General features: G+C 44.0%; 1 protein-coding gene across 1 annotated transcript in view; it reads right to left on the bottom strand.

Annotated features, from left to right (window-relative positions):
- TMEM233 (transmembrane protein 233) overlaps positions 1 to 26,284 on the bottom strand; it is a 186,394-nt gene that overhangs the window by 62,533 nt on the left and 97,577 nt on the right. Inside the window, exon 2 of the mRNA XM_075341744.1 lies at positions 17,857 to 17,991. Within this exon, the coding sequence (XP_075197859.1) occupies positions 17,857 to 17,991 (135 nt within the window). The remainder of the gene's footprint in view (positions 1 to 17,856; positions 17,992 to 26,284) is intronic.

The raw sequence follows: 26,284 nt of genomic DNA, 5'->3' as shown, positions 1-26,284 counted from the left end.
ATCTGTTGTCAAACATTTGGGGACCCACTTTGCACTTGTCCAAATATTCATGGATAATGACACAAACACATTCACAGGAAATTCCCATGATGTCTGCTATTGCTTTAGCTGAAATTCGTTGATTCTCCAGTATGAGGTTATACACAGCATCGAAGAACTTCGGAACAAAAACCACTCTCGGTCATCCAGAATATTCCTCATCATTGGTGCTGAAGTGGCCCATTTTAAATTTGGCAACCCAGTTCTTAACTGTGGAATATGAAGGGCATTGATCCCCCAATGTCTGCGACATATCACCATGAATATCCTTCGCAGACTTTCCTTGCAGAAACAAGAATTTTTATCACTCATCTGCTCTCAGTTGCTGTGAATATCGCATTAGACTCCACCATTTTGTTTTCCCGCCTACGTAGAACACTGTTGCCATAAGCAACAAACACAAAATTTTGAAAACATATATTAGACACATAAGGCTTTCATGTGATGTAACATATGTTACCATAGAAACAAAAAATGATCACAAAGTCAAAGACTGATAAGCAGCCCCCCATACCACCTCCACACCCACTTCACACAACACGCTGCACCCCCGTGTCTATAGCGTACCGTGGCGGGTTAAGGACTGCTACCCTTGCCCACAACTGCCCTTCCCTGGTACATTACACTTGCCTGATCACTATGACGTAAGTTTACATCATAGGTCTTGAAACCCTATCTCACCATGAAGTCAACGGTTGTGAAAGAGTTAATAAGGAGTTAATCTGATGATTTCTGTTAAGTAGGTGTTGTTGCAGAGTGCATGACATTTCTCTTCCCTGTCTCTGTTTTCCCTGCCCTTCAGCCTGCCTCCAGCCTATGATACAAGTAAAATATATCTTTGTACCGTGTTAGCCAGTAGAGATAAAAAAATTGTTTAAAAGAACAGAGAGTCCTCAGTGGTTGATACCTTTTAATGGCTAACTGAAAAGATGGTAATAATTGCAAGCTTTCGAGACTACTCAGGTCTCTTCATCAGGCATGGTATAACACAAAATCTGAAGAGTCTCTGTATAAATACGTGACTCTTCAGATTTTGTGTTATACCATGCCTGATGAAGAGACCTGAGTAGTCTCGAAAGCTTGCAATTATTACCATCTTTTCAGTTAGCCATTAAAAGGTATCAACCACTGAGGACTCTCTGTTCTTTTAAACAATATTCCAGCCTATGAATGACCCTCTCTTCTGTTTGAAATCTCAACACCAATCTGTCACTCGAAGTCCAGAAGCAGGGAGAGATTACAGGAAATCCCAGCAAGGAAGGAGAATATCATGCTGACAGATTTTCCTTCAATTAATTTAAAATGGCTCTAAAACTGGAGCTTTACATATATAAACAGTGCAGCCAATGCTTAGGAGCAACATAGTTCAGTGTTATAAATTGTATCCATCAAATATACTGACTATATAAAACACAAGATAAGTTTCTATAAAATCTAAAATGATTCTGTTAAAAAGCAGACAGACACTCATTTTATTTTTCTGTATTTGAAAACTTGGTGGAGTAACTTGAAGCTCCTTGTCCTCCATCCCATGTATACCCACAGAACCCAGAGAGTGACTGCCGCCTCTGCACCCCCTATAACTATACCACTGTACAAACCTGATCCCATGCTGCATATTCTTACTTTGCCCTCAACTGAAACCTAATTATGATTGAAAGGAACCATTCATCCTCATCAGTAGTCGACCCTCTTCAGTCTGTTCCTTAAGCGTAACATAATTCCATATTCAAGAATGACACACAGTAACTGATCTTGTCATTGGATAACCTGGCCTTTGCATTGAACTCTCATAAAATAATACTGGGTACTTCGGCAAAAGTGAAATTCAATGATGAAAGTTCTAAGGTTGTTCTTTCTGCCTTACATTAAATACAAAATGCAAAGCTTGACCTTTTTCTGTTTCATCTAATATTCTTATTCATGGTCCTGTTACTCTTTAAACCTGCCGTGTAATCTAATGAGCCTGTACCGAGAAGTGGAACATCTATTTTGAGACTCAATTTTTTTTTACAGAACAAATTAAGACCACTTTCCCCATAGAGAACACAAAAACACTTGACCCAACAAAGTATTCCTGTGTAAAGGCTACTTTACACACTGCGATATCGGTCCCGATATCGCTAGTGTGGGTGCCCGCCCCCATCTGTTGCGTGACACGGGCAAATCGCTGCCCGTGCCGCACAACATTGCCCAGACCCGTTACATATACTTACCTGCCCGGCGATGTCGCTGTGACCGGCGAACCGCCTCCTTTCTAAGGGGGCGGTCCGTGCGGCGTCACAGCGACGTCACTGAGCGGCCGCCCAATAGCAGCGGAGGGGCGGAGATGAGCAGGACGTAACATCCCGCCCACCTCCTTCCTTCCGCATAGCGGCCGGGAGGCAGGTAAGGAGAGCTTCCTCGTTCGTGCGGCATCACACATAGCGATGTGTGCTGCTGCAGGAATGAGGAACAACCTCGTTCCTGCTGCAGTAACGATAATCGAGAATGGACCCCTATGTCACTGATGAGCGATTTTGCACGTGTTTGCAACGATGCAAAATCGCTCATCGGTGTCACACGCAGCAACATCGCTAATGCGGCCAGATGTGCGTCACAATTTCCGTGACCCCAACGACTCCGCATTAGCGATGTCGCAGCGTGTAAAGCCCCCTTTAGAGTTAGGATAGATGGCTATCAGGAGTTGGAAGAGATTGCGAATGTTTCCTTCTCATGTTTTGAAACAAACAATAATTTTAGCCATCCAATCACAGGCCACTGATCTCTAATATAAAGATATTATTGTTTGATTTTATTTGCTATCCAGAAGAAAAGTCTTTTTATGAACTAAAGAACTTTTGTGCATTAATGATCTGTTTTTGAAAAATAAGTAAGCAATATTCATAAATAAATAAGTAAAAATATTAATTAACTAGTATTGAACATACACTGTTTTTTGCAAAGGGGACAGAACAACTGAACCATATTGAAAGGCGAATGAATGGGGTCATGTATGGTAAGATTTGGCCAACAACTTCCTTTCCTCAATAAGATCATTGAAGATGGGTCTTGGCTGAGTCTTCCAGCACGACAATGACGTGAAGTACACAGCCAGGGCAATTAAGGAGTGGCTCCGTAAGAAGCATTTCAAGGTCCTGGAGTGGCCTAGCCAGTCTCCAGACCTGAACCCAATAGAAAATCTTTGGAGGGAGCTGAAACTCAATGTTGCCCAGTGACAGCCTCAAAACCTGAAAGATCTGGAGAAGATCTGTATGGAGGAGTGGGCCAAAATCCCTGCTGCAATGTGTGCAAACTTGGTCAATAACTACAGGAAACGTTAAACCTCTATATAATTGCAAACAAAGATTTCTGTACCATATATTAAGCTCTGTTTTACTATTGTATCAAATACTTATTTCATGCAATAAATCCAAATTAATTATTTAATAATCATACAATGTGATTTTCTGGATTTTTTCTATTCTATCACAGTGAAGTGTAGATATGACAAAAATTACAGCCCCCTCCATTCTTTGTTGGTGGGAAAACTTGCAAAATCATCAGTGTATCAAATACTTATTTTCCCCATTGAATATAAATACATACTTGTAGCACATGAACACAATTAATCCACCATTCTTCTTCTGACAATTGGAGAATCCACTCCTATTTCACTAGCACCTCAAAATAAAACAGTATGTGCATTGCGAATTTTTTGCATCCATCTATAAGACTTGTAAAACATTTTGACTTTTCAGAGTCAGTTAAATCTTTTTTGGCCCATTTTGGCTGAAGAAAAGAAGCTGTCTAATAATTGTGCACACCTTGATAAAGGATGTTGGTATCCTTAGGCCACACAAATACAAATGTGGAGCATTCCAGTATTTGACTGGGGCCCCCTGACTGCTGTGCCCCGTAATAAGGGGTTAATCTGGTCGTCCCATGTAATTTTCTGCCTCCTCCCAGTTTGTGGCAGCCAATAATTCTTCTCTCCTCCTCCTCCTGCTTCCCCCTTTATAATCTCAATCCCTTCTTTTTCCGGTCTCTCCCCACTCTGTGGGACCCGGAGGCAGCTGTCCCCGTTGTGCACCTGGAGAGAGTGAGTAGGCAGTCGATCTAACCGCTGCCATCCCAGACTATCAGGAGGGATGGGGATGCATGGCTGTCATCTCAGATCTCTGGCCAGTGTCCCGTCCCTCCTGATGGCTAAGCTCCTGTCCCTGCTCACACAGCCATGCCAGCAGGAGGTCAGCGTGCCTGCCTGCATCTAAGGCCCAGTGGAGGCAGCGTGCACCTCCTCACTCACCCCCCTCCTCCCTCCCAGCCTTGATGGTCTGCCCTGGCTGCTCCTGTCAGTAACAGAGAGCAGTAGCATCGCCCCCACCCTTTGTGCTATGCCCTAGTAACTGCACTGAACCCGTGGTTGCACTGTGTGGACGCTCCATTCTGGCCCCGCCCACCTCACTGAGCGATTGCCACGCCCCCTCTATACAGGGAGTGCATCGCTACTATTTTTAAGTACCTGCACCCACCTTGTATGAGCTTCTTCCCTGTGGATGAGCCTGGAGTGTATGGGCTCTTCCCAGGTGGTTAGTCCTAGAGTGTATGAGCTCCTTCCGGGTGGATAAGCCTGGAATGTATGGGCTCTTCCAAGGTGGTTAGTCCTGGAGTGTATGGGCTCCTTTCAGGTGGTGGATGTGGCTGGTTTGGTTGATGGACATGGATATTTCCTCGTGTCCACTATAATAATTCCCACCCTCCTACCCCCATTATAGTGTATATTTAACAAATAAATAGAACATTTACAAAAAAAAAAAAGAAAAGTTTATTCCCTCTGGAAATGTTGGGTGCCATGGAGCCCACACATTGTAGAATCTATCCCACCTATATCCCGCCCCACTATCAAACCCACCCTGCAGCGTTAGTTGCCTCTATAATGGGCGAGCGCAGCGCCTCATTCAGTGGGATCCAAGCTCTGCATAATAGTAAACACACGTGATGTGCATGTTCCCCTTCTCCGCAGCTATAAAACCACTGCATTACTGCTTCTGCCCCCCACCCCATTATTAACCCCTAAACTGCATGTGCTGCCTCCTGCTGGCATGGCTCTTTCTTTAACCCCCTCCCTGCCCCCTCCTTGGTCCTTGAGCATGCGGGTGCTGGATCCCCGACATGGCCTGCTGCCATTACAGCTGTGGTACCCGCTCCGCACGGTGACGCTCCTCAGTATCAGTCACTGCTGGCCGGCCTGTAATAGCCGGAGCAGTTGTTTGCATTACCACAGGCCTTCAGGAAGGAGTCATCGCTCAAGACGTTTGCCACGGCGTTCACCTTCATTGTCTGAAGAATCCCTAATCATTGGCAAGGCCCCACAGAAGGGCATGTTACAGGTCCTCCCGCCGACCCTCCAGCATCTGCCTGGGCCAGCCGGACTCTCCTGGTTCCTCCTGACAGCGGTGAGTACCCTTGGGTTGATTAGTCTTCCATGATCCCAGTTTATAATAATAGTAATAATAACAACTATAATGTCAGTAAAAAAAAAAAAAAAATGCTTTAGTTAACTAGATCCCCAGGAATTAAGTGTACACTAACCCCTGCTAGTAACCGCAGTATCCTAAAAGAACCCGCAGATGAAGAAAGGAAGGAAAAAAAAAAAAAAAAAAAAAAGCATTTCCAGTTCAGGGTTGCGCTCTGACTAGTTATATAGCCTGTCGTACAGCGGTTTGGTGAGAGGGTTATAGCAGGTAGGCATCCACCAATTAAAGTGCAATGGATGAGAACATGGCGTCAAGTATTTGATCCCTGCGCGTTTCTCAGAGAGATGCTAAGTTACCGGGTTGCCATTTGCTTTTGGGGGTTTGCCCATGATGCTTTACTTGTTCTCCCATACTGGGGTCTCTGGATCCATCCCCGCTCAGGGTCAGTTTGTGTTAGGACACCCCTCTGCTGCCCCCTATCGCCAGGTCACCTACCTAATTATTATTAACCATTCATTAGTAATGATGTCGCGGCTATCTGCATCCATGTGTTCAGCCTTAACCATGGTGTTTCTAATGTCTTACAAGGGTTCATTGTTAACCCCGATATATCCGATAATGACATTTACACAAGTGTTTTTGTATGTGTATATATGGAAATATATATTATACTGTAGCTATCAGATTCCATCTCCTCTCTCAGGTTTACATCAGTAACATGCATCATCACACATCGGGTCCCAAACTGTCACCGTTTTTTCTGCATTTTTGGTTGCTTTGCAGACTTTAATTTATGACACGTTCCTTCTTTGGGTTGTTTTATTCATGTTATTACATTCAGTCATTTTACTTCTTTTCTTTATGGTCATTAATTACGTGACGGGGTCTTTCCATCATACGCCACCATGATGATTTAAGGCTTCTCAACTTTATTAACCACGTTTTGTTCCTTTTTGTTTGGTCCAGTGTTCCTTATTTGGAGCCGCACCCTTTGTGATGGGTATTTGTTCATTTCGGGTAGTGATTCCCTCAGCGGGTGGGATTTTCCCTCTGTTTTTTTTTCTTTTCCTTTTCAGACTTGGCCTTTTGCCGTGATTACGACATAGCTCAATGGTAGTGTGCAGGTTACAGATAGAGCTCTGGGTTCAGTCCCATTCGTGGACATTTTTACATTTCACCATCGTGGTATCCTATAAAAATATTGTATAATGCTACATCCTTTTATCCTATAATTGCCTTACTGCAGTCCCTGGGTTGGGATTTTATCTTTTCAATGTTGCCGGTTCTGTGCGTTGTGGGGTCTCGGGGTCTAGGGTTTGGATACTTCACCTAGAATTTCTGTGTTGTTCCCCATTGATACTACACTTGATACCACACCGGGACTTGTTTTTCGCTTTTGGTTGATAAACATGAGCGTTCCTATTCTTAAACCCCTTACCCTCCCCCGGTACATCGCCCGTTAGGTTATTGTTCTTTAGTGTTTGGTTTCCCCATACCCGTGAAGTATCGTTGCTTAAGCCCCTCCTTGCTTTCATTATACTCTGAAAGTTTTGCCCTAATGCCCGAGTGGATGAGATCCATTTCCATCAGGATGCGCTCGATTTATTGATGCTGGTGAAGTCCTTGGTGGCTCCACAACATGGTGAGCTTACGGTAAAACATGATGTGAGTGATATTCGTTTTCGATCACCGTTTCTTCATATGTTTACTATTAAGTGTTTTTCTTTTTTCACACCATCGAGCCTTTAGGTATTGGTTCTTGCGTTCCTTGTTTTCTATCCTTGGACCAATTTTCTCCTGTCCCTAGTTTCTACTGACCTTTCTTTTGCAATCAATGTTTCTCCATACATTCACTGTTAAGTGATTGCTTCCAAAAGTAGTAAGAACTAATAAAAAAAAAAAAAAAAGTCCAAATGAGCGTAATCTAGGTTTCCACTAGTTTTATTTATTTTCGCCAGTCCATGTAATGGTTGGCAGCTGTTTTTTTTTTACGAATATATACATATACAGTGTTTTTCAGTATTTCCTTATTGTACAGGTGATGGAATTATTAAGATGAAATCAGACATTGCCAAAGGTTCTCTCTACAGGATATCCTCAATCATGTACAGGTGCCTTGAAATGACTTCTAGACTGATCTTACTGTATTGTCTATTTCAGTTATACAATTTCATTTATGTCAAAAAAAAAAAGAAAAAAAAAAAAGTACTTTCTTGCATTACTAAAGGCTGTGATTTAATTGCGAAGGATATACTGTATTGGGTAGTCCTGCACATTTGCACACCAGATACGATGCAGGGTGCTGACTATACATCAATTTCAACAAAAATTAGGAAATAAGGCCATCATGAGAAAAAGAAATAAAAATGATTGGAATGGTCAAACTAAAAAAATAATAATTAGCTCTTAAAAATAGGTAGGTGCTACTTCTGGTAGGTGTGGTTAAGCGCCTTTACGTTGCTTTTGCATACTGGGAGATTTGCAGTGTCCCGATCATGGGAGGAGAAGTGAAATAATACAATTTTGTTCCCCAGAACAAGTCCTGGTGATCTTTGTTATGATACCGTAGGTTTTGCAGTTGGTCTTTTCAATTCAGATTCCAAGGTCAAATCACAGAGCCTTTATGTACTGATTGTTTCCTCAGGTATATTAGACCAGTTTATTGCTTTGGTAACAATTTTCTCTTTTTCAGATGGTGTCAGATCCGTGCTATGGATTTTTTGGCTGCTCACCATGAGCAGCCCGGAGAATGGAGAGCTATGCAGGTGGAAGTGGACGTTCATTGGAGAGGCATCAGAGACCGGTTTTGGCAGTAGCGATCTGCCAAAAGAGTTATGATCTTACTGGACGCATTTTTACATGTTACTTTTTGGGATGACCTCTGCCTCTTCCTCATAGATTCTCACTATGATGAGTTCCAGGTTGATTTAGGAGCTAAGACTGGTTTAATCAGGTCATTCCTCGTGATCTTGTATTGATTTAGTCAAAGGTCATTCATCGCGTGGTATGACAGGGCGGCTATTGATGGGTTGTTGGGTACACTTCATGCTGGAGTGCCACGTTTTATTTGAGGCGTACGATTCAGAGCTTCTGTTTCTCACTGGTATACGTTTAACATGACTTAGGGTTGATATTTCTTTGGTTTGCAGGTTGGTATTTAGCATGCCTTAGTTTCTGGGTGGGGGTCGGAGCACAGTTTGCCACTTTGCTCCTCCTTGGCGGTCAATTCAACAACGTTGGTGGTTTTTTGGTACAAAAGTTACCCCCGCCGGGAGTCCGGCTGCGGCACAACGCTTTGTACTGGTTTACTGTGATTTATTTCAATGGTTATAGTTTGATATTTTGGGCTGTGACCGACCACCATCCACTAAAAGATGAGATTTGATTATTAAATCTCCATAATAAAGAGTTCTGATTTTATATACCTGAGTCTGATTCTTCATTACATGGGACGATTGGTTGTGGGTTTGTTGGGGTCTCAGCAGTCTGTGGAGCATTCTAGTATTTGACTGGGGCCCCCTGACTGCTGTGCCCCGTAATAAGGGGTTAATCTGGTCGTCCCATGTAATTTTCTGCCTCCTCCCAGTTTGTGGCAGCCAATAATTCTTCTCTCCTCCTCCTCCTGCTTCCCCCTTTATAATCTCAATCCCTTCTTTTTCCGGTCTCTCCCCACTCTGTGGGACCCGGAGGCAGCTGTCCCACCCTCCCTCCCTTTGTCAACGTTGATGGTTTCAGTGTGGACGCTTACCTGCGCCGGAAGTCCGGCTGTGAGACAATGAGTGGTACTGTAAAAGCTATCTTGTGCCGGGAGTCCGGCTTCAACAGAATTATTTTGACTGGTTTGGCTTACTTGTGCCGGTAGTCCGGCTGTGTCACAATGAGTTGTACTATTTTTGTTTTTCATAATATTTGATTAAGTCACAGCAGCGGTCAATTCAACAACGTTGGTGGTTTTTTGGTACAAAAGTTACCCCCGCCGGGAGTCCGGCTGCGGCACAACGCTTTGTACTGGTTTACTGTGATTTATTTCAATGGTTATAGTTTGATATTTTGGGCTGTGACCGACCACCATCCACTAAAAGATGAGATTTGATTATTAAATCTCCATAATAAAGAGTTCTGATTTTATATACCTGAGTCTGATTCTTCATTACATGGGACGATTGGTTGTGGGTTTGTTGGGGTCTCAGCAGTCTTACTGGATTGTCATATGGAGTTTTGCACTGTTCACTTTCAGATTCTGACGCTCTGCCCAAAGGTTTCTCTGGTGTCTGGGATCAACACAGGCAGAGACCTGCTGTGTGCTGACTCAGGCAGGTTAGCAAGACTTAATCTCAGCTAGTCTGCTTGTTAGGTTCCTTTGATCACATATGGTGGGGAGGCGAATCACATCTGTTCCTCTTCTATTTAAGCTGGATGAAATCTTCTACCCATGCCAGCTATAGTTTTTTTGTTGGTTTGTGAGGTGTGTTGTTCCAGATTCTCTGGTGAAAATTGTACAATTTGCTTGGTATGGTGTTGTTTTGTAGCTTCCTTCCTCCTCTTGTGTTTCCTCCTGAATCTCTTATTGTCTTTACCTATGTGTGTGCATGCTGTGTGACACAGTTTTGGTTTCTCTTGTCTATTTTTATCTGTGAAGTCATTATACTTCTGTCCAATCCCTCCCTGGGGGTATGGGGAAGGGGAAACAGATCAGGTCTGGACAGGAGCAGGGCCAGGAAGGATACTTAGGCATCCCCACCATTAGGGGTATCCCTGAAGACAGGGATAGCATAGGGTTCCCTAGCTTGAAGGACAGCTTAGGGAACCAGATTCTCCGTTATCCCAGAGTCATCATGACACAGATATGTTTCATCCAATAAGCATTCACGTTTATACAGCTTGGGTTTGTATAATATGTATATATATGATATGGTCAAAATACCTGCCTAATAATTTTGCACACTCCATGCATAACCAATTTGTTCTAATGTAACTGCCAATGTGAATTAATTGTTCACTGAAATGTGTATAGTTGTATCAGTGTAATGATTGATAAACAATCGATCATTTATTCTATGGTCGTAGAAACATAAAGCTGGACTATTTATGCTCTTAGTACATCAGTTGGCCAATCTTTTTTTTTTTCTTGTACAACTTAAAATCATAGACAGCTAATATGTTTTACAGACAAATTGGAAAACCATATTAAATCATAAAGACTTTCAGTGATTTATGTCCAAATCCTTAGGTCATTTAGAATAATACACCATTTTGTACTAAAAAATGACAGCTCTATCAATGGCAGCTTGTTAAGGATCTGTTCACATCAGCATTTTCAACAATGTTATTGTGCTGCCATTAGAAGATAAATGAAATTAACGGTAGTGACTGATCCCAAATATGCAAAACAGTTGACTATAATGGGTCTGTTTGGTTTACATTAGGGTATCTGACATTATATATATCTCTCTGTCTCTCTCTATCTCTTTGTCTGTCTGTCTCTTTCCCTGTCTGTCTCTGACTGTCTATGTCTCTTTCTCCGTCTGTCTCAATCTCTTTCCCGGTCTGTCTATCTATCTCTTTCCCTGTCTGTCTATCTATCTCTGTGTCACTTTCCCTGTCTGTCTCTTTCCCTGTCTGTCTCTTTCCCTTTCTTTCCCTGTCTGTCTCTTTCCCTTTCTTTCCCTGTCTGTCTCTTTCCCTCTTTCCCTCTGTCTCTTTCCCTGTGTCTGACTCTTTGTCTGTCTCTTTACCTGTCTTTGTCTGTCTCTTACCCTGTCTGTCTCTTTCCCTCTCTTTCCCTGTCTGTCTGTTTCCCTGTGTCTGTCTCTTTGTCTGTGTCTGTCTCTTTACCTGTCTGTGTCTGTTTCTTAACCTGTCTCTCTCTTTCCCTCTCTTTCCCTGTCTGTCTCTTTCCCTGTCAGTCTGTCTCTTTGTCTGTGTCTGTTTCTTTGTGTCTGTCTCTTACCCTGTCTGTCTCTTTCCCTCTCTTTCCCTGTCTGTCTGTTTCCCTGTGTCTGTCTCTTTGTCTGTGTCTGTCTCTTTACCTGTCTGTGTCTGTTTCTTAACCTGTCTCTCTCTTTCCCTCTCTTTCCCTGTCTGTCTCTTTCCCTGTCAGTCTGTCTCTTTGTCTGTGTCTGTCTCTTTGTGTCTGTCTCTTACCATGTCTGTGTCTGCCTCTTTCCCTGTTTGTGTCTGTCTCTTTCCCTGGCTGCATTGTGACACACCAACATTCCATTTAAGGGCGTGGCTGCGTATTCTTCTGAAGTTCTGGCTGCACTGTGGCTCCCAGCTCCATTCGCTTTAATGGAGACAGGTTTTTTGGTGTATAACTGTAAAGCGCGGGGTTAAAATTTCCCCTCAAAACATAGCCTATGACGCTCTCGGGGTCCAGAAGTGTGAGTGTGCAAAATTTTGTGGCTGCAGCTGCGGACATAAACACACACACACACACACACATACATACACACATTCAGCTTTATATATTAGATATATTACATCTGAAAATATATTTTGTCTGGTATTTTCAGCAGGATCTGCAAAGGAGTCTCCAACACAGAGGTGAACAGAACCGTGTCTTTCTGTGAGGCATACGATAAAAAAAACCCCTGAATATGTGAAAGCAGCCACCATGATGACAGATTTAACATTTGCTGACTATGTAGAAAATGATGTAGCTTCATTTTTTAAAGTTAAATAATTAAAAAAAGCAAAGGATAGTATTGAGGGTGTGTGTTGTATTTGGTGCCAAAAAGTATTATTTACAGCAAAATGGTTTAATTCCTAGAAACAATCAACAGTATTTGTAAGACTAAATTGTATGTAAGACTATGTATGTTCACATTACATTTCTGCAGTGCGTTCAAGTGATTCAGACAAAGCCCTGATGAGGCCATAGACTGCATATGGAATTTAAAGGGAATTTGTCAGAAGGTTTTTGTTATGTAATCTGAGAGCAGTGTAATATAAAGCAAGAGAGCCATATTCCAGCAATATATGACTTATTGCACTGCTTGGTGGAGCTTTAATAGATTCCTTATTCGTCTGATATAGATGTAGCAGCGGTAAGACATCGGGGCTGGGTATAACCCCGCCCACACCCCTGACTGGCGGCTTAATGTAAATACTGTGAATTGTTAGTAAGCTGTTAATCAGTTGTAGGGGCGGAGATATGCAGTTTAGCCTGACTGCCTGTAGTCCTGTAGTGTTAATCTCCTGCTGATAAAATACTAATTGCATTGAAACTACAACACGCAGTCTAATAAGTGACACATCACTGTAATCAAATTCTTGTACCATATATCCTAAGCAAATCTAAGTTTTCCGGCATCTGGGGCAAGAATTCTGTTAGGCGCCTCCCCCACCGCCATGTGGTTTGAGTAGTTATGTGACCGCTCATTCATTTGCGATTTGCACACTTATAGTCACATGCCGATTAGCTACTCTTTATAATTCTTTCAATGTTCAGTGGAAAATGACAGCTCCTGCTTCATAGAGAGAAGCAAAAAGAACAGCTAGATGACATGTGATCATAAATATGAAAATCACATATGAGTGGAGTGGCCATGTGATGACTGCTGGAATCAGCAAGCAGAGCTGAATCCTGACAGTGAGTATATTATACACTATTAGGATGGTGCATGTTACAGTGCTTAATTTTATAATTAATGGGCTTTTCCAGGTTTGTGATTAAACTTTTCAGTCTCTAGAGCAGGGGTGGGGAACCTTTTTACTGCCGGGGGCCATTTGGAATGTCCTACTAACCTTTGGGGGCCGCACAACATTATCAACTTGAAAAATAACCCAGCTATATTTGGTCAAACGATTAATTAACTCACCCCTACTGTGGAGGCAGGAGCTGCTTCTGTTTGGTGTGACTGTGATGTTCGGTGATATTGATCATCTTGTTTCTCACAGCTGATTTTCCAGGTTTGTCTCGGTCTGGAGATGCTGGGGGCATATAGATCACAGGAGGGGCTGGGGCATATACATCACAGGAGGGGCTGGGGTGCATAAATTACAGGAGACACTAGGAGTACACATCACAGGAGGGGCTGGGGCATATATATCACAGGAGGTGGCTGGGGCATATACATCAGTAGGGGGGCATGGACAGCCTTGGCCGTGGCACAGACAGCACTAGGTGGCTGCACGGACTGCACTAGGTGGCTGCACTAGGTGGCTGCACGGACTGCACTAGGTGGCAGCACGGACTGCACTAGGTGGCAGCACGGACTGCACTAGGTGGCAGCACGGACTGCACTAGGTGGCAGCACGGACTGCACTAGGAGGCAGCACGGACTGCACTAGGAGGCAGCACGAACTGCACTAGGAGGCAGCACGGACTGCACTAGGAGGCAGCACGGACTGCACTAGGAGGCAGCACGAACTGCACTAGGAGGCAGCACGAACTGCACTAGGAGGCAGCACGGACTGCACTAGGTGGCAGCACGGACTGCACTAGGTGGCAGCACAGACAGCACTAGGTGGCAGCACGGACTGCACTAGGTGGCAGCACGGACTGCACTAGGTGGCAGCACGGACTGCACTAGGTGGCAGCACAGACAGCACTAGGTGGCAGCACAGACAGCCCTAGGTGGCATCACTAGGGAGACACAGAGAAGTCTGGGGGAGCATAGACATCAACAGGAGGGCACAGACTGGGGGGCATAGAAAGCAGTGGGAGGGTACAGACAGCAGTAGCAAGTTCAGAGCACTGGGGGGTACATAGTACTGAGGGGTGGCACACAGCACTGGGGAGCACGGACAGCATAAGGGGGCACAGACAGCACTGACCGTGGCATGGACAGCACTGGTGGCAGCTTGGACAGCATTAGGTGGTGCGGACAGCACTGGGGGGGCATAGACATCACCCAAGGGGTACAGACAGCACTAGGGGAGCACACACAGTACTAGGGGGTACACACTGTACTAGGGGTGTACTCAACATTAGGGGGTACACACAGCATTAGGGGGTACACACAGCATTAGGGGGTACACACAGCATTAGGGGGTACACACAGCACTGGGGGTACACACAGCACTGGGGGGGGTACACAGCACTGGGGGGTACACACAGCACGAGGGGGTACACAGTACTGGGGGGTACACAGCACTGGGGGGTACACACAGAATTAGGGGTACACAGCATTGAGGGGTACACACAGCACGAGGGAGTACACAGCACTTAGCGGGGGGGGGGGGGGCAGCGATGGGTTGCGTACTCACAGTGAGGGGGAGGAGGAGTCACACACACAGCAGGTCCGGGAGGCTGGTAAATCTGCTGCAGCTCTTCTGTGACATATCGCTGCGTGCTGCTTACCCCGCCCACCAGAGCACACTAGCACAGGCCGGGGTTAAGCCTACAATGTATGGGCTGCAGTCAGGTCCTGGAAGTCAGGATCTGGATAGAGCCCGTACATTCTAGCATCTACCCTTAAAGCATCAGGCAGTGAGATTTAAAGGGCCGGCAGCCGGGAAAAGCGCGGCTGCTGCCAGAGCACACCGGTCCCTGGGAATGTGCCTGGGGGCCGCATAAAAAGTCGTCACGGGCCGTATACGGCCCGCGGGCCGGAGGTTCCCCACCCCTGCTCTAGAGGACTGCAGACGTCTGAATTCTCACATTGCACAGTTTTCAAATTCTCCCATGCTGGCGGCAAGAGTAGATGGTCATGTGAGTGCAAGAATGTAATTTTCATACTTGCGGCCACATTACGAGTAGACGTGTCCAGCCTTACTCAATTCCTTGTATTGCATGAGACCAGTTATGTCTAGATGGCACGTAACCGCATGTATATAAGTAACACAGATATGGTTTTGTAACCTTCCACTTTCACCGCAGCACCAGAGAATCCTGACATTGTGCAGTGAGAATTCAGAAGTCTGTGGTCCCATAGAGTGACTATAGACTTTCATCAAAAACTTGGACAACCCCTTAAATGCTCCAGACATAAAAAAAAACATAGTAACCCTTAACTTGTCAGACGGCACAATACTTTATTAAAATAGTCATGTAAAACGTAATCTTACAAGTTATGCATTGGTACATGTGTACAGGATCAGAACCAATAAAAGTACAAGAATACACTTTACCTCCCACCAGTACATGGTACATCAATTGTAATATCAGGTCACAACCATGTACATTTGTATTGCATGAACCGACAACTCCCAGTATGTCCTTAACAATGGCAAGGAGATACTGGGAGTTGTTAACAGTGATCATCAGACTGCGGACCATACAGGAACCACAGTTCTGATGAGAATTAGTATCACAAATAAAAAATGTACATCCAGGTACCTTATAGATGATGTCTTTATTCGGAGTTGTTCTCTTTCTTTTCTTCATTTTGTCCAGACACCATGATGACTTTTCCCATCAACAACTTTTCTCTGCAGACTTCCATCTTCTCTGGTCTTTGGCAGCAGATTTCGATATGGTGCCCTTAAAAATAGTAGAGTGATTATAATGCTCCTGACTGCACAAAATATGACACACATACTTTCCTTCTTAGGGCACATGCCCTCCACATTGCCCTTTCCTTTTCACACTGGGCCCCCTTTTCACACTGTGCCCTACATTGCGTCCCCCTATACTGTCCAGTCATTATAATGTGCCCCCTCATCACACTCTTCCTCTTCTGTATACTGTACTACTGGCTGTGCCTTTTCATTGTCACTCTTTTTCCTGTCCACAAATCTCCCCCTTCTCCCTTGCTCCCCATACGGTTTCTACATTTATCCCATCCCCCTCGCTCCTCAAACTATGTAAGCATACACCCCCCCTCCCTTATTGCTTCCTCATACATGCCCCCTTGCTCCCTTTACTGCTTATACACCCATTCACTCCTCGCATACTGTTTCATCATACATCCTACCTCACTCCTCATATTGTGTACTCAAATTTCTGCCCCAACTTGCTCACCATTATGTGTCTGCAACTGTCACATCCTCCTTGCTCCCCAATCCTGTGTCCACATACATTTGTTCCCCCCTTGCACACCATACTATGTCTGTAAAGCATCTCTCCATCACTGTTTACGCACTCATTCCCCCCTTGCTCATCATACTGAATCTGCACCCATCACCTATTTACTCACCATACTGAGTCCACACCCATCCCCCCATTCACTATACTGTGTCTTTATACATCTCCCGCTCACTTCTCATAATGTGTCCTCATACATCCCTCTTTACTCTTTATGCTGTCTGCGCCCATCCCCCCATCACTCCCCATCTGAAAGATGTGATTGCTCACTGAGAGCCGACACACTGGATATTCTCTGAGCCTGCTGTCAGCTTCACAGCGGGCTCTGAGAACGGCCAACGCCCATTACCGGGGAATCAAAATGCAGCAACATCAGGTGGTTCAATGGCGTCCCCTGAAGGCTGCACCTGGGGCAAATGCCCCCTTCCCCTGACCCCACTGGATACGCGGTTGCATATATTATGCTACTCCCAGATTAATCAAATCCAAAACTCTGTTAGAGTCACTATAATGCAAGCACCAAATACAATAAACCCCCTATCATGTATAGGCGACGCATGTGGCAAAGGGAAAAAGTGACTCGAAAGCAATAAAATATAAATGTAATTTTTTTTTAATTTTATTAAATATATTTAAAAATATACTACCAAAAACAATCTTAATAAAAGACAGGGAGGTTCCCAAGCAGAAACAGCAGGACAAGTTGAAGTGACAGTACAACTAAAGACCCAATATGTTAATCTACCTTATAATAAATATTCCTAAGCATGCAAATAAAGTGCAGATAAGTTGTAATTGTGTAAAATTTACAATAAAAAATTCTAAATAAACCAGTCTGCTGCTTATGCAGTCAGAAAAATGGTACAGAAACTGCGTAGCACAAAAAACCCTAACAGCAATTGTGAGATATGCAGTGCCCTAATAGGAATAATGTGAAAACGATATAGGAAACTAAATCGTATACCCAAATTGTGGGTCTGAGGGTTCAAATGACCTTCTTGCCTGCTGCAGGCCCCACGTACGTTGTCTACACATGATCGGGGGTTTATTGGATTTGGTACTCTCAGAATAAATAACAAAAACCTGCTCAGATATTGCCTTTGTGTTTTTTTTTTTGTCTGATAGTGTTCGGCTGCATTTCTATGTGTATCTGAAAAGATGAAGACTTTCAGAAAAAAAACATAAATGGTATCCACTTGAACTCAATTCATATGATTGTAGTGTGCGGCCATGTGTGGAGTCACTCTGCATACTCTTTTTGGGGAAATTCAGGCAGAATCAACAGAACGCATTGTAGGAATACAGAGTAAACAGGGCTTACCGTAAGTCTATTTACATTAGGTCTTAATGTTGTTATTAAAATATTTAAAGACATTTTTTTTGACATACCGTTGAAAAATGAACAAAACAATACGTTGCAATAACCAGTAGACCAATGATTATAGATGCAATGGAAACGTATAAGGCATTTTTTCCCAACCGTCTTGATCCTTCGAGGTCGCCATCATTATAGCTGTTTAAGGCCTGTGGAATTGAAATGTAGAAAATAAATTAATGAGTAAATTGATAAATAGATACAGCAATAGATTAGATAAATCAGGAGCTGACTAGAGATGAGCGAACCGGTCGCGGTTCGGCTCGAGGTCGGTTCGCCGAACGGAGCTCCCGTTCGAGTTCGGTTCGTCGAACGTTCGACGAACCGAACTCGAACCAATAGGCTATTATGGGAGGCAATCACAAACACATAAAAATGCATTATAAATGTACACATACAGTTAATAAACATTGCCATAACACTTACCGGTCCCCGCGATCCCTCCTGCACTCTGTCTCCTGCCGCTATTCCATCCCATGATCGCTGAATCCTCCCGGTGACCGGCACTGCCAGCAGAGATGCAGGACCTATCGTGACATCAAAATAGCCATGTGACCAGTCACGTGGCTATCATCTCATTGGCTACAGACTGGTCACATGACTATGACGCGTCATGTAGGACCTGCGAGTGCATCTCTCCGGTGCACATTTGTGTATCACCGTGTACCGGCGACATGCTCTAGCACACGGTCGACTACCCGTTCTGTTAGGGACCGGCTGACACAGCCGGTCATTAACGGAGATCACCGTTGCCATAGCAACGCAGTTAGCGGTGACGTCACCGCTAACCGCGGCTCCGGGAGCACCGTTGCTATGGTAACGCGTCTGTCAGCGTTACCGCTGTTACCGCTAGCAGCACTGATCACTCACGGAGTGAAGGCTGCACGCTGCTTCTCGTGCAGCTTTCACGGAGTGAATGCTCCACGGGAAGCAGTGTCTTCCCCCATGCAGCAGTGATGTAGCAGAGCTGCATTTGTTGAACGAGAAAGACAGAAGACCATGGATCGTGGAGGGCTGACAGGGGGTAATAAACATGGAGTCTCTAATGTGTCTGTGTATTTATTTCTATTAAAGTATTTTTTCTCTGTGTGGTGTCTTTTTTTTAACCCTTTATTGGAGATTCTTAATGGCCGGGTCAAACGTGCATGACATTAAGAATCTCTGGCTTAATACTGGCTAGTAAAACAAAGCCAGTATTAACTCATGATTACCCAACAAGCCACCCGGCTCCAGGGCTGTTGGAAGAGTTGGATACAGCGCCAGATGATGGCGCTTCTATGAGAGCGCCATTTTCTGGGATGGCTGCGGACTGAAATTCGCAGCAGAGGCGCCCAGAAACCTCGGGCTAACCTGTGCTGCGTATTCCAATCCCCAGCTGCCTAGTTGTACCTGGCTGGACACAAAAATGGGGCGAAGCCCACGTCATTTGTTTTTTAATTATTTCATGAAATAAGTGAAATAATTAAAAAAAACGGGCTTCCCTATATTTTTGGTTCCCAGCCGGGTACAAATAGGCAACTGGGGGTTTGAGGCAGCCCGTGGCTGCCTGCTGTACCTGGCTAGCATACAAAAATATGGCAAAGCCCACGTCATTTTTTTGGTGGGCAAAAAACTTCTGCATACAGTCCTGGATGGAGTATGCTGAGCCTTGTAGTTCTGCAGCTGCTGTCTGCTCTTCTCCATACAGACAGACAGCAGCTGCAGAACTACAAGGCTCAGCATACTCCATCCAGGACTGTATGCAGACGTTTTTTGCCCCCTGAAAAAATTATGTGGACTTCGCGATATTTTTGTATGCTAGCCAGGTACAGCAGGCAGGTATGGCTGCCCCCAACTCCCAGTTGCCTATTTGTACCCGGCTGGGAACCAAAAATAAAGGGAAGCCCTTTTTTTATTATTTCATGAATTTCATGAAATAATTAGAAAACAAATGACGTAGGCTTCACCCCATTTTTGTGTTCAGCCAGGTACAACTAGGCAGCTGGGGATTGGAATCCGCAGCACAGGTTGGCCTGAGCTTTCTGGGTCCCTCTGCTGTAAATTGCAGTCTGCAGCCGCCTCAGAAAATGGCATTTTCATAGAAGCGCCATCTTCTGGCGCTGTATCCAACTCTTCCAGCACCTGCCTGCTATACCTGGCTAGCATACAAAAATATGGCGAAGCTCACGTCCTTTTTTTGTAGTTTTTTGGCAAAAAAAATAAAAAATGCTTCCCTGGATTTTCCATTTCCAGTGAAGGTAACACCAAGCAGTGGGGGTTAGCAGCCAGTAGCTGCTTGGATTACCCTTAGCTAGCAATACAAAAAATGCAGCGGGAGCCCATATATATTTTTCTTAATTATTTATTTAAATAAATAAAAACAAAATGGGCTTCCCTGTATTTTGATTGCTGGACATCACAGTGCTGTAAAAATAAATCTTTAAAAAAATGTCGTAGCGCTCCGCGGTATTTTTGATTCTCAGCGCAGATAAAGCAGACAACTATGGGTTGCCACCCCCATCTGCCTGCCGTTACCTTGGTTGGCAATCAAAATACAGGGAAGCCCATTCATTTTTTCTATTTAAAAAATAGTTAAAAAAAAAATGACGTTGGGTCCCCCCATTTTTGATAGCCAGCTAGGGTAAAGCAGACGGCTGTAGCCTGAAAACCACAGCTGGCAGCTTTACCGTGGTTGGGGATCCAATGTGGAGGTCCCCTCAGGCTCTTTTTTATAATTATTTTATAAATATTAATAATTACACAATAAAAGTAGGGTCCCCCCCAAATTGGATCACCAGCCAAGGTAAAGCGGACAGCTGTGGTCTGGTATTCTCAGGGTGGGAAGGTCCATAGTTATTGGGCCTTCACAGCCTAAAAATAGCAGGCCGCAGGCACCCCAGACGTGGCGCATCCACTAGATGCGCCAATCCTGGCGCTTCACCCCAGCTGATCCCGTGCCCTGGTGCAGTGGCAAACGGGGTAATAAATCGGGTTGATACTAGCTGTAAAGTCACCTGAGATCAAGCCCAGCAGTTTGTGATGTCATGGCGTCTATTAGATACCCAACATCATAACTGTCAGTACTAACAAAAAAAAAAATCGACAAAAGAAATTTATTTGAAAAAACAGTCCCCAAAACATTTCCTCTTTCACCAATTTATTGTAAGAAAAAAAATAAAGGGGTCCCACGACGACTCTGGACCGTCTAGAATATGGGGGGAAGACACTCAGGGAACGTATCCCCCATTTTCTAGGAGTGCGGACCCTTCATGTGAGGAGTGTGGGTGCAATGAATCTGCACTCACTCTCCCCGGGTCCACAGCAGCAGAGTCCATGTCGTAATGGTTGCTACCAAAGCTGCAATGCCCTGATCATGAGGTAAGGGCATGCCTAATCAGGAGAACTACTGTAGAGGAAGCTCTGCTCACTGGTATATAGGTGCTCAGAGGTAATAATAGATAAAATTAGTGAGTAACCTCGGCACTCAAAACCTCCCAGACTAAGTCAGTAAGTCACAACGGATAGTAATGCAAAATCACTCTTTATTGGTCCGTATTAAGAAAAAAATTTTTTTCATAAGCATATATGTTTTTGTCCAAAACAAGTTACAAATGACGTTTCGGCCTGAGCCTTCGTCAGATTGGACTTATCTGCATGTAATCATGAAAAATGGCAATAATCAGTATCACATAAGAGTGAGAGAACAATAACATAAACTCGAACAATGTAGAGGTACAATTGGGATGCAGCAAAAAAATTGCAACACAGCAAGAAATGAAACACATGATACAAATGTCATAATACAGTACAAGGACAATATAGTAATGACAAATATGGGGTCAGAGTAGGCTTAGACAGCTCTGGTACGAAAGAGATGTCAATCATAAAGTAACATGTGCAGTAGGTGTAGAGCTACACTATGCATGGCAGAGCTAATGGGTAGACCGACCATAGAAAAAGAACGGAGAAAAAAATGGAGAAAAAGTGGAAAAAAAGTGGAGAAAAGGTGGAGAAAAAGTGGAGAAGTGGAGAAAAAGTAGAGAAAAAGTGGAGAAAAAATGGAGAAAAAGTGGAGAAAAAGTGGAGAAAAAGTGGAGAAAAAAATGGAGAAAAAGTGGAGAAAAGGTGGAGAAAAAGTGGAGAAGTGGAGAAGAAGTGGAGAAAAAGTGGAGAAAAAGTGGAGAAAAAATGGAGAAAAAGTGGAGAAAAAGTGGAGAAAAAGTGGAGAAAAAGTGGAGAAAAAATGGAGAAGTGGAGAAAAAGTGGAGAAAAAGTGGAGAAAAAGTGCAGAAAAAATGGAGAAAAAGTGGAGAAAAAGTGGAGAAAAAGTGGAGAAAAAATGGAGAAGTGGAGAAAAAGTGGAGAAAAAGTGGAGAAAAAGTGGAGAAAAAGTGCAGAAAAAATGGAGAAAAAGTGGAGAAAAAATGTAGAAAAAGTGGAGAAAAAGTGGAGAAAAAAATGTAGAAAAAGTGGAGAAAAAATGTAGAAAAAGTGGAGAAAAAAATGTAGAAAAAGTGGAGAAAAAATGGAGAAAAAGTGGAGAAAAAGTGGAGAAGAAGTGGAGAAGAAGTGGAGAAAAAGTGGAGAAAAAGTGGCGAAAAAGTTGAGAAAAAGTTGAGAAAAAGTTGAGAAAAAGTGGAGAAAAAATGGAGAAAAAGTGGAGAAAAAATGGAGAAAAAATGGAGAAAAAGTGGAGAAAAGGTGGAGAAAAAGTGGAGAAGAAGTGGAGAAAAAGTGGAGAAAAAGTGGAGAAAAAGTGGAGAAAAAGTGGAGAAAAAGTGGAGAAAAAGTGGAGAAAAAATGGAGAAAAAGTGGAGAAAAAGTGGAGAAAAAGTGGAGAAAAAGTGGAGAAAAAGTGGAGAAAAAATGGAGAAGTGGAAAAAAAGTGGAGAAGAAGTGGAGAAGAAGTGGAGAAAAAGTGGAGAAAAAGTGGAGAAAAAATGGAGAAAAAGTGGAGAAAAAGTGGAGAAAAAGTGGAGAAAAAGTGGAGAAAAAGTGGAGAAAAAATGGAGAAAAAGTGGAGAAAAAGTGGAGAAAAAGTGGAGAAAAAGTGGAGAAAAAGTGGAGAAAAAATGGAGAAGTGGAAAAAAAGTGGAGAAAAAGTGGAGAAAAAGTGGAGAAAAAGTGGAGAAAAAATGGAGAAAAAGTGGAGAAGAAGTGGAGACGTGGAGAAGAAGTGGAGAAGAAGTGTTTGCTCATGCCAGATGGGAGATAAATAATTTTTTACCGGCGCTGTCATTTACTGTAACGAGATCATCGGTGTACGGTGTATACCTGTGATCACGTGAGCGGGGACCGGAAAAACCGTCCTGAATCATGATCTCCAGGGTCTCAGCTAGCCCTGAAACCCCGGAGATTTTATGACGCTGGGGGGCATTATTCACTTATTTCTGCCTGCTGTTTATAAACGGCAGATCAGAATAAGGCTACATTAACACGACCGATCCATTTTTGCGGTCTGCAGAAAACAGTCCGTTTTTTTTCACGGGTGCATCCGTGTGGCATCCGTTTCCGTTCCGTAGACGGTCCGTATGTCATCTGTTTGTCATCCGTGTGCCTTCTGTTTTTTTTGTGTACTGCAAAAAAACTGAAGGAGGGTAAATGCATAAATTTACCCAGGATCCATAGCTTCATCCTACATGAGGCGGTCACATGTTCACTCCAGTGCCATTTTCTACTGCTTTTCACAGCGTAGAGCGCTCTGGTGATTTTCTTGTGCTTGTACACTTCATATCAGTCTTTTCTGTCATTATAATGGCAGAAAGACACATAATGTCCCACTCTCCTGCATTTTGTAATTTTGCACCCTTTGGTGCCTTTCATGTGGCACTAAGGGGTGCTTAGCTTTGTATTTAGCCAAAAAAATGAAAAAAAAAAAATGACGTAGGGTTCCCCCTAGTTTTGTAGCCAGCTAGGGTAAAGCAGACGGCTGCAGCCTGCAGACCACAGCTGGCAACCTCACCTTGGCTGGTAATCCAAAACTGAGGGCACCCCACGCTGTTATTTTAAATTAAATAAATAATTTAAAAAAAAAACCACGTAGGGGTCCCCCTAAAATTGGATCACCAGCCAAGGTAAAGCAGACAGCTGGGGCCTGATATTCTCAGACTAGGGAGGTCCATGGTTATTGGACTCTCCCCAGCCTAAAAATAGCAGGCCGCAGCCGCCCCAGAAGTGGCGCATCCATTAGATGCGCCAATCCTGGTGCTTCGCCCCAGCTCATCCCGCGCCCTGGTGCGGTGGCAAACGGGGTAATATATGGGGTTAATATCAGATGTGTAATGTCACCTGGCATCAAGCCCTGGGGTTGGTGAGGTCAGGCGTCTATCAGATACCCGACATCACCAACCCAGTCAGTAATAAAAAAAAATAGACGACAAACACATTTTTATTTGAAAAAACACTCCCCAAACATTCCCTCTTTAACCAATTTATTAGAAAGAAAAACAAATCCAGGTCTGGTGTAATCCAAGGGGTTGCCATGACGATCCACACTGTCCCAGTCAATGAAAAGCAGAATGTTCCCCATTGGCTGGGAGAGCAATGCAGTGACCTGAGCTAACATCAATAGGTCAGCCCAGGTCACTGCAGGGCATGACAAGTGCTGCTGTCAGCGAGGTACATTACCTGCGCTGATCTCCAGCACACTGACAGCACCTGTCACTGAGTTCAATGACCGCCGCCTTCACAGCCAAGTATCGCGAGAGGCCCGTGACGTCACCGCTAGTCAGTCTCGGGTCGGAAGCGAGAGAAGGTGATGTGACAAGCGGCGGCCATGGAAGACAGTGACAGCGCTGAGGTCGGGATGGCGGGACTTCATCATCGCAGGTAAGCCGAGCGGGGCCATGTGTGCAGAGTGTGTGTGTGTGTGTGTGTGTACGTGTGTACATGCCGCGGGCAGGAGGGGGCGGAGTGAGCTGAGCTGGGAAGTGTGGGCTTCCTGCACGTAACTAGGATAAACATCGGGTTACTAACCAAAGCGCTTTGCTTGGATACCCGATGTTTATCTTGGTTACCAGCTTCTGGCAGGCTGCCAGCGATGGCTCCTGCACACTGTAGCTGTAAAAAGCCCTGCTTTTTGCTGCTAGAACCGTTCTCGAACGTATCTAGAACTATCGAGCTTTTGCAAAAAAGCTCGAGTTCTAGTTCAATCTAGAACAGCCCCCAAAATCACTCGAGCCGCGAACTGGAGAACCACGAACCGCGAACCGCGCTCAACTCTAGAGCTGACACAGACAGAGGAGGGAGCCAGTGCAATAATATAGGGGTCCTTGGCACAGTCAATCATCATAATGCACAACTCCAACCATTTTGGTTTGGAAATGGGCCCCCTTACTTCTTGGGCACCTGTGATGTTGCCTATTTTGTACCTATGGTATGTACACCCCTGATGTAGATATATAAATTGATAGATATTGCTGAAATAGTTACACAGGGTTCTTAAAAGACCCATCCCACAAAGTTTTTTTTTCAATTAAATCTGTGTATATGCGTATGTAGTATAGTATGAGTGTATTAATTTACTCAACTACTGCCTATTTCTCCGGCATCCAGCTCCGTTCTGCTCCTCTTTTCAGTGATGTCACCACTCTTCATTCTGACACTCTATAGACTTACATTTTGAACGCCACTTCCGAATCACTCAGAGTGCTGCGTGACCTGGAGAGTCTGAAGAGCAGTTATGTGTGTATTTGAACAACATAAAAAAATTGAGAGAAAAATGCAAATTAGACATAATTTTACTCAAGATGCAAAAAATTGGGCCGGACAAAATCATTAGCACCCTCAAGTTAATATTTGGTTGTACTCCCTTTGGTTTCTTATACCTTCAACTGGTATTTTGGATCACTCTTCTTTTGCAAACTGCTTCAGGTCTCTTACATTTGAAGGATGCCTTCTCTATTCTCTCAACAGCAAATTTAAGATCTTTCCACAGGTGTTCAAGTGGATTTATATCAGGACTCGTTACTGGCAACTTCAGAACTCTCTAGCACTTTGTTTCCATCCACTTCTGGCAGCTTGTGGAAGTATGTTTGGGGTCATTGTCCTGCTGAAAGATCCTTGACCTAGAACTCAAACCTAGCTTTCTGACACTGGGCATTACTTTGCTACCTAAAATCCTTTGGTAATCTTCAGATTTCATGATGCCTTGTCAAGGCACCCAGTAGTAGAGGCAGCAAGACAACTCCAAAACAACTTTGAACCTCCACCATATTTGACTGTAGGTACTGTGTTCTTTTTTTTTTTGCAGTCCTCATTTAGTTTTTGATAACAGTAAATAATAATGTGCTTTAGCAAAAGGCCTATTTGGTCTTATCTGTTCACAAGATGTTAACCCAGCACTCAAATACATTTTTGCAAACTGCAGTGTAGCTTTTTTATGTCTCTGTGTCAGCAGTGGGGTCCCCCTGGGTCTTCTGCTGTAACATTTAATTTCATTCAAATGTTGACGGATAGTTTGCG

This window comes from Anomaloglossus baeobatrachus, chromosome 1 (assembly GCF_048569485.1).
Source record: "Anomaloglossus baeobatrachus isolate aAnoBae1 chromosome 1, aAnoBae1.hap1, whole genome shotgun sequence".
Classification (NCBI taxonomy): domain Eukaryota; kingdom Metazoa; phylum Chordata; class Amphibia; order Anura; family Aromobatidae; genus Anomaloglossus; species Anomaloglossus baeobatrachus.
The sequence above is the reverse complement of the archived record's forward strand: the minus strand, read 5'-3'. Positions and strand labels throughout refer to the sequence as shown.